Source organism: Eulemur rufifrons, chromosome 20 (genome assembly GCF_041146395.1).
Source record: "Eulemur rufifrons isolate Redbay chromosome 20, OSU_ERuf_1, whole genome shotgun sequence".
Classification (NCBI taxonomy): domain Eukaryota; kingdom Metazoa; phylum Chordata; class Mammalia; order Primates; family Lemuridae; genus Eulemur; species Eulemur rufifrons.
Genome location: NC_091002.1, coordinates 10,269,140 through 10,278,008, shown reverse-complemented (window position 1 = coordinate 10,278,008; position 8,869 = coordinate 10,269,140). Strand labels below are relative to the sequence as shown.

The window sequence follows — 8,869 nt, the reverse complement described above, 5'->3', positions numbered from 1 at the left end:
CCCTCGGCAGGAAAACAGAATGACTGTCAAGTGTGGGTTTTATTAACACCCACATAAAACTGGGGGGTGGGGAGCGAGACAGTTTCCCAAAGAGAGAGTTTCCTGTGCCTCCAACAGAAAAGCAATGAAATGCTTCATCAGAACAAGTTTGTCTCCTTTCCTGCTCCAGGAAAATGAATGGGATATTCCTGGCTGTGGGGAAACACAGGGACTCCTCAGAGTGGACCTGGGACCCAACTGTGTACCTCACTCTCTCCCACCCCAACGTCTGCCTGTGACAGAAAGGACTGATTCTGCATTTCTCTCTGTTAGCGCTAGGGCTCCCGCTCAGAGATCACACAACCCTCGGGGTCCCAGAGGGAGAGGGCCCCACACCTGGCAGGCAGGCGCCCACAAGGACAGGAGGGTCAGGAGAAGCTATGGGTCCTGGCACCCCGAGCCCCTCCCTTCTGCCCCTTGGCTGGCATCCCGACCCAGCCCAGCGCCTGGTTCTGGGGAGACCAAGGACCGGCAGGACTGCTCACACAATGAGAGAAAAGAAATCCCTCCGCCTAAGAAAAGGGATTCATTTTTGTACCCTTCACTTGTAAAGCAGCCCCTTGTAAGATTTTTCCTAAAGGACACAGCCAAATGTGAGGAGGTTTCATTTGGGTAAGTTAAGTCAACCTCTGACCCTCCAGGAGGGAATTCTTTGAAGGAGAGATCCACGTGCAACCTTTAGTAATAAATCAAAACGCAAGCTGGAGAATAGCGTCTGGGGTTGGCTTTCATCCCTGTGAAAAAGTAAAAACAACAAAGGGAGGTGGGACAGGCACAACACCTACGTTGGTGCTTGCATGTACATATCTGGAAGGAAACACAAGAAGCTGGTAGCTGTGGGTGCCTATGGGGAGAAAAATGGGGGAAGAGGGCAGGAGAAGTATAAAGAACTGAATTTCCTCTGTATACCTTTTTGTACTATTTGGATTTTCTTTTCCATGTGCATGTTTTTCTGTAACAATTGTAAGGAGTTTGTTTATTCATTCAACAAACATTTGTAGAGTCTACAGTAGGTGCCAGGCATTGAGAGAATGAGACAAAGTGACACCAGGCAAGGACCCGGACTGGTTTGTGCCCTCATGGCCTACCAGCCCTGGGACATGCAGAGGGGGCCACATAACTTGTCATCCAGACTGAGACTCTTCTGAGAAAGGTGGTGCTACTAACTGAACATCAAGATGGCAGTGCAAACTGTCACTGTCCTGGCGAACCAGGACATTTCGTTGGCCGAGATATGACAACACTCACACAGTCAGAACACAGGGCTGGGACAAAAGAGGGACATATGAGTGGTGTGACAGGATGACAGCAACTGAATTGGGGCAGTTTCATGGAGGAAAATCTAGGAAATGTGGGTGGAATTTAGATGGTAAAGTCAGGGGAGAAGGTAGGATTATGGCCCCCAAGAAGATTCTGTACCTCAATCTTCAAGACTATGGCTGTGACGAGATATCACGCCCATGAAAACATTACTTGTCTTAGTTTGGGCTGCTATAGCAGAATATCACAGACTGGCTTAAACAGACATTTATTTCTTATGGTTCTGGAGGCTGAGAAGTCCAGGGTACCAGTATGGTCAGGTCTGGTGAGGGCTCTCCTCCTGTTTTACAGACGGCTGCCTTCTTGCTGTATCTTCATTTGACAGAAAGAGAGAGGGGAAAGAGGAGGAGGAGAAAGAAGGAGGGAGAGAACACTCTGATCTCTTTCTTTTCTTTATAAGGACACTAATTTCATCATGGGGTACCCACCCTCACAACTTCATCTAACACTAATTATTTCCCAAAGGCCCCATCTCCAAATACCATCACACTGGGGCTTTAGGGCTGCAGCATATGAATTTGGAGGAGGACATAAACATTCAGCCTATAGCATTACCTTACATAGCAAAAGGGACTTTGCAGATGTAATTAAGATAACTAATTCATTGACATTAAGATAAGGAAATTCACTTTGTGCTCCATAAATATATATAATCATAACAACATTTTTTAAAAAGAAATAAACTTTTTTAAAAAAGAAAAAAGCCTGGGTGTGGTGACTCACACCTGTAATCCCAACACTTTGGGAGGCCAAGGCAGGAGGATCCCTTGAGGCCAGAAGTTCAAGACCAGCCTGGGCAACATAGCAAGACCCCATCTCTACAAAAGTAAAAATAAAAAAAAAAATAGCCAGGTGTGGTGGCATGAGCCTGCAGATCCAGCTACTTAAGAGGCTGAAGCAGAGGGATCACTTGAGCCCAGAAGTTCAAGGCTGTAGTGAGCTGTGGTCACACCACTACATTCCAGCCTGGGCAACAGCATGAGACAGTGTCTCTAAAAAACATAAAATGAAATAAAACAAAGAAAAAGAAAGGAAAGGAGACTATCCTGGATTATCTGGGTGGGCCCAGTGGAATCACACGAGTCTTTTATAGGAGAGGCAGAAGGTGAAGACAAGAATTCAGAGAGGTTTGAAAGCTGAAAAGAACTCAACACACTGTTGTTAGCTTTGCAGGTGGAGAAGCCACGTGGCCAGGAATGTGGGTGGCCACAGGGAGCTGAGAGAGCATCCTTGGCATCCTAAACAGGGACCTCAGTCCTACCACCGCAAGAAACTAAATTCTGCCACAATCTGAGTGAGCTTGGGGCAGATTCGTCCCTCAAGCCCCAGGTAAGAAGAGCCCATCACCCTGGCCAACACCTTGATGTCAGCCTTGGGCGATGGGACCCCAGCTGAGCCCACCTGGACCTCTGACCTGCAGAAACTGCGAGTTCATGAATGGGTGTTGTTTTAACATGCTCAATTTGGAGTAATTTGTCACACAGTCATAGAAAAACAATGCAGGGTATTTCAGTAAGGGGGAAGAGTAAGACCATGTCCCATGGGGAGCTGAGGTCACACACAAAACACTCACAGGGCCCTGCCAAGCAGCCCAGCCTGAGGAAGCAACAGCGTGTGCTCCACGACAGGTGGCCCCCAAAGCTCAGCCTGGGAGCCAGGGACACCGTGAGAAGAGGGAGCCTGGTCTGTCTGGAGAGCCCACCTGCTCCCCACGCCCAGGCTGTTGCCTGGCAGGAACACAAGCTTAGTGCGGCCAAATGATTCAGTTTCTTAAGGTAGCCCAGAAATCTAATTTTTTAATGTAAAATATCCCAATTCAAACTTTAATAACTTGTGCTGGCCAACCTTGTGTAGACACCCAACAAAACACTGATGTGTGTTCTAAGCCAGATGTGACCTTCTAGGGCACCAACTGAATACACAAGTAAAGGCAGAAAGGTCCCTGGAAGAGTACATGAAAGCCCCGAGTGGGGACTTTTGGGGGAGGCAGTGGGGAGCCAGTGCGAATCCCCTGCCCTGTCCCCTCCCTGAGAAGAGATAGGGACTCACATTTATGGGAAACGTTCCTCTGGCCGGGGACTGTGCTCGGCATGCCCTGATGGCAGCTCCCAGCCAATCTGCCATGGCGAGGGCAGCTGGCCTGTTCCCAGATGAGAAGCTGGGGCAAGAGGTGGTTCAATAATCACCTGTGGGGACGCAGATGGGAGATGGAGACCCTGGGCTCAGAACAGTGTTTCTGATTCCAAAGCTGAGTCCTCCCAGCCGCCCCACGTGGCATCCTAGCATCCAGTGTTTTGTTTCTTTTCATTGAAGGGCGTTTGCTGCCGCATTCCCTGAGGCCTCACTCCTCTCTGCCTCCCTAGCTGGACACCTCCCCCTCCTGGCGCCAGGCTTCGGCTCCTCCAGCCCCGGCAGCATGCCCTCCTCTGCCCCTCCTACATCCCAGCCTCCCAGATTCCGTTCTCACTGCTTGCTTGTAGCTCGGTCTCTCACTTTCCCAGTTCCAAAACTCTAGAAAGGGTCATTTTTCTGTCCCAAGTCATAATGGGTCATAGATCAGATGCCAGCCCAAGCATGACCCTATGTAACCCCTCTTCACCTGCTCTGTCTCAGGGCCCAACAGCAGAGGCTATGATCTAGACACATACGAGGAGGGCCGCCGGTAAACAGGGGCTTGGGGGAGCCATTCCCCTTACATGGATGCAACAGCCAGCCCCACACCGACACTCATAAATACAGCTGGACCAGTCCAGCCAAGCACTCCCGACCGTACTCACTATCCGTCAGAAGCCTCTGAGACCTCCACAGCTGCCCGGGGTGGGGGGCCTTGGGGGGAACAGCCTGTGGATGTTTAATGATCCAGGTGAGGAAAGAAGCCAGGGTGCCCACCAAGTCCCCAAGTACAGCCCCTTGGCGGCTTCTTCCACACAGCAGAGCACTCACTGGGCCGATGGCTCTTCCTTTCCCACAGAGAGATGATACTCGGTTAGCAACAAGCCCTCGCTCTGCCTTTGTCTAATGTGGACGACACAAGAAGGGCTCTGCAGAGGCATCCGATTCAGTAAGGGCTTGGGAAACTAGACCTGTGATGAGGGTGGAAGACTCATTTTGCTGAGAGCAGGGCAGAGTTATAGATCCTCTTTGGAAACGCAACCACACAAAGGCTGCATTTTGAATGGAGAAGGGTGGGTGGGTTCTTAAAGGCAGCTTTATTAGCTTATATGACACAGAGTAAACAGCATATCTGTGTTTAAGGTGTACAGTTCAATGTTTTGACCTATATATACACCTGGGAAAACATCCCCACAAGCAGGATAGTGAATACACCCATCACTCCTCAGTCTCCTCATGTCCCTTTGTCATACCTTCCCCAATCACCACGACCCTCGCTCTTGGCATCCATGGATCTCTTTTTCTGTCACTACCATTTGCATTTTCTAGTATTTTGTATAAATAAAATCATATAGCATATGCTCTGTTTTCTCTGGCTTCTCCCACTCAGCATAATTATTTTGATGGTCATCCATGTTGTTGTGTGTACACCAATAATTCATTCCTTTTTATGGCTAAGTAGTATTCCACAGCATGGCGTAGCATGATTTGCTCATCCGTTCACCTATCGGTGGACATCTGGCTTACTTCCAGAGGAAGACTACTATAAACACAGCTGCCGTGAACATTCACACGCAAGTTTTTGTACTGGTACGTAAGCTTTCTTTTCTCATGGGAAAAACCTAAGAATGGAATGGCTGGATCTTTTAGTAAGTGTGTGTTTGAGCATAGCAGTTTTGATGAAACTTTCAGCTGGTTTCAGAGGATCCACACTGTGTATATTTAACCTACAAGATAATGGTACACACAGACCACATGTGAACCAATGACACACACACACACACACACACACACACAGGCGTGCTCACCCATAAGCAGGTCACATCAGCTGCAGCCGACTTTATCCTAGTTCTCCCAGATAACATGCGAAGGAAAAATCTCCCAGGATTTTGGAAAATCCTCAGTGCATAGGCTCCTAATGACATCAACACTTTAGAAGTGGCTCACAGAGAGCCATGTGACCTTTCTCTAGGAGACGCTTTAAATAATGGTAGCATCACATTGGTATAGGACAGAATAGTTATGGTCAACACTGAAAGCCTTGACAGGCAGTGAAGCAGGACAGGGGTTCTCCAAGGGTGGTCCAGTCAGCATCACCTAGGAACTTACTAGAAATGTTCACTCTCCCCAGCCCAGACCTACTGGGCAGAAACTCTGGTGACCTAGCAATCTGGACGTTAACCAACTTTCCAAGCGATTCTGATGCAAGCTCCAGTTTAGGAACCACTGGCCTAGCACATCTGCCAAGCCAGTCAACTCTCCTGTAATTGAATCTGCCAGAAGTTATAATATGTCAAGAGCATTACCCCTCTATTGCCTGGGTTCCACCCACAAAGCTATGGTTCCACCCACAAAGCCCACCCTCTCAGAGCGCTGCGACCCCATGTCAAAATCTCCTCATGAAACCAAGATACCACACGCAATGCAGACCTGCACAATAGCAGTTATCACTTCTTTCCTCAAAGCACCAAACTTCAAAAAAAGAGACAATAAAATTCTCAGGAACGCAATCATTGGAGCATTTAAATCCAACTATCATAATCGCCCATTTCTCTACATGTGGCTTTTACCCTGGCATGTTACAGCATAAATAGAACAAAGAACAGAAAAAGACAAAGATTGTAGGTGATGCACTGCAACATTCTTTACTGCTCTAGAACTCTCACTGCAAATTTACACATTAGCAGGAAAATTAATCATACTTGAATAGGAAGAATTTGAGTAAAAATATTGAATATTTTTTACTTTAATCTTCAGATTAAGCATGATTTCCACTCAACATAATCAGAGAGAAGTTCTTCCTTGGTGTTTCTGCATGCTTAAAATTTAGCCCAATCTTTGAAAACCCTTTCCAGCTTCTGGCCAAGCAGAACTTTGCCACTCACTTTAAACTTGCCGGCCAGGAAAGCCTTCTGTGGGTTCATCTTGCCCAAAACCAACTCCATAAAGACAGGCTCTGGGATTGTGAAGACAGTGTCCGCTGGGAGCCTGGCAGAGCCCAGATACATGTCCCCAGGACCATTCTTCAGATCGATGGTCCACTGCAGAATGGTCTTCCCATCTTTGGTGATGTCCAGCTGAAAGATGGCATTGACTTTCTTCACCAGTTGGGCTCCCACCTGTTTGATGTGATGGCTGATGTCCTCGAACACTGAGAAGCTCCGGAATCCTGACAGCTCCAGAGGAAGGGGCACGGCAGTTTCCCGAGCTGAACCCAGAGCCTTGAACTGGCCCGCCTGGGGTCCATCCCCTGCTTTGATCTTGGGTTGATGGTCGAGTCTCTTCCACATCTTCCTGTGCTGGTCCTCTTGACCTTGCTGTCTGGTCTGTGAGCAACTGCGATCAGGTTAATACCCACAGGTCAGATTGTGACATCAAAGGTAAGGCCCAAGCAGGGACTGAGCCTGGTGTGTGTGCCACAGTCTTATTGGCCAAACAAATGCTAAGGTGTGACATGAGCCGAGGGCTCGGACAGGTAATTGTGAAGCAGATCCACACACATACACTCCCCAAACCAATCAGGGCTGTCAATCCCACAAGCCCAAAAGGTCTGGACCCTGCCATGGGGCCAAGGGAAACTGGACCCAGGAGGTTCTTTGATGACATGCTCTGTCTTTGCAATGCAGGCATCTCCCAGGTAGCAACCCTAACTGAGAGAGTAGTTATTCTGATTCCTCTAAAGTGAAAAATGCTTAAGTCACAGTTCCTGGTGCTGAATTTGGCTTTCTCTAGCTGCTGGTAGAGGGAGAAATGCTTTTAGACCAAAGTAGCTGATTGCAGAAGGCATCAATGCCAGCCAGGGCCTGCATCAGAAAATTTCCAGGGGCAGAGAGAAAGAGAGAGAGAGAAGAAATATCCGTAAGATAGGCAGAAGATGCTGCTGGTCTCATACAATAATTACATATAATAACATAGCCCTTACTCTGAGCCAAGGTGCTGAGTCCTGATCACTGTACATGTATTAACACATTTCATCCTCATTACGACCCTTTGTGGTAGGTACTATTTTTATCCCCATTTTACAGATGAAGAAACTGAGGGAAGGAGAAGTGAAGTGACTCGTCCAAAGTCACACAGCTAGTAAAGTAGTGTAGCCAGATTCAAACAGAGGCAGAATGACTGTATAGAACTCACTTTTATTTCTTTATTTTTTGTTTTGAAATAATTTCAGCCTTACAAAAAGTTTGCAAAAATAGTACCTAGTTTAACCTGCACCCAATTTCCCCAAAACATTAACATCTTACATAACTACAGCGTCAATGATCTAATCCAAGAAATTAACATTGGTGTAAAACTGCTAACTAATTAATCTGCAGATCTTATTCAGATCTCGCCGATTGTCCTGCCGATGTCCATGTCCTGGCCCAGGATGCCACGCGGCATTTGGTTTCACGTCTCCCTGGTGCCCTCCAGCCTGGCATAGCTCTTCTGTCCTTATCTATCATAACCTTGATACTTTTGAAGAATACTGGCCACTTACTCCCTAAAATATCACTCATTTGGGGTCTGATGTTTTCTCACGGTTAGGTTAAGGATGGGTGTTTTTAGCAGGAACACCACAGGGGCACCCTAGGGCCCTCCCCAGGGCATCGTATCAGGGCTACATAATGTCACGTCCCAGTGCTGCTGATGTTGACCTTGATCATGTGGTTAACCTGGGCCCATCCTGTTTCTCCACTGCAGAGTTACTGTCTTTCCCTTTGCGATTAGTAAATATCTTGCAGGAGGTACGCTGAGACCTTGTAAATATCCTGTTTCCGTCATACTTTGGCCTGGTCCTTTGCAGCCACCCTTGGCCCACACCTGCCACCATCAGAGGGACGTGTGCCCGATGGTCCTTTTCCATTCCCATCACTCATTCTGTGGTAAGGAAAAGCAGCCTCTTCTCCTTCATTTCTTTATTTGTTCAATTATTTGTTTACCTCTATATGGACTTGTGGATATTTATTATATTCTGTGGATCACAAGCTATTATTATCACTATTTATTTTCTTGCTCAAATTGTCCCAGATTTGGCCATAGGAATCTCCGTCAAGTTGGAGCCCATGTCCTGTCCTACCCCAGACTGCTGTGATGTGTAAGTGAAGCTCCATTAGATGGAGTTGCTGGTAGCTCTTTCCTCTCTGGAAGGAATGCAGAAGAATGACAAAGGCTTTGGCGCATTTGCAATGATGCATGAGCCACATCAAGCAGTGAAACAAAACCCAGTGGCTTCCAAAACCAGTTTTCACCATGAGGCCACCAGGTATGAACATCACCTGCACAGAGAATACAAAATCAAGAGGGCAGACAATTCCCAGCAAGTTTGCTGTAAGCGGCCAACAGAGAACTGAGTGCCCCCATCACCTGTATCTGCTTTCCTCAAGGACAGGGTTGTCCCGTCTTAATTATTCAGACA

The 8,869-nt window shown here is 47.5% G+C and overlaps 1 protein-coding gene across 1 annotated transcript; it reads right to left on the bottom strand.

The window, feature by feature from the left end:
* Positions 1-6,201: 6,201 nt before the first annotated feature.
* SCP2D1 (SCP2 sterol binding domain containing 1) lies at positions 6,202-6,794 on the bottom strand. Its single transcript, XM_069496417.1, has one exon. The coding sequence runs from the start codon at positions 6,759-6,761 to the stop codon at positions 6,291-6,293; it is 471 nt and encodes a 156-aa protein (XP_069352518.1). The 5' UTR covers positions 6,762-6,794; the 3' UTR covers positions 6,202-6,290.
* Between the last annotated feature and the right edge of the window lie 2,075 nt (positions 6,795-8,869).

Coding starts and splice junctions, on each gene's coding strand:
- SCP2D1 (XM_069496417.1), bottom strand. CDS start 6,761: ATGTGGAAGAGACTCGACCATCAACCCAAGATCAAAGCAGGGGATGGA.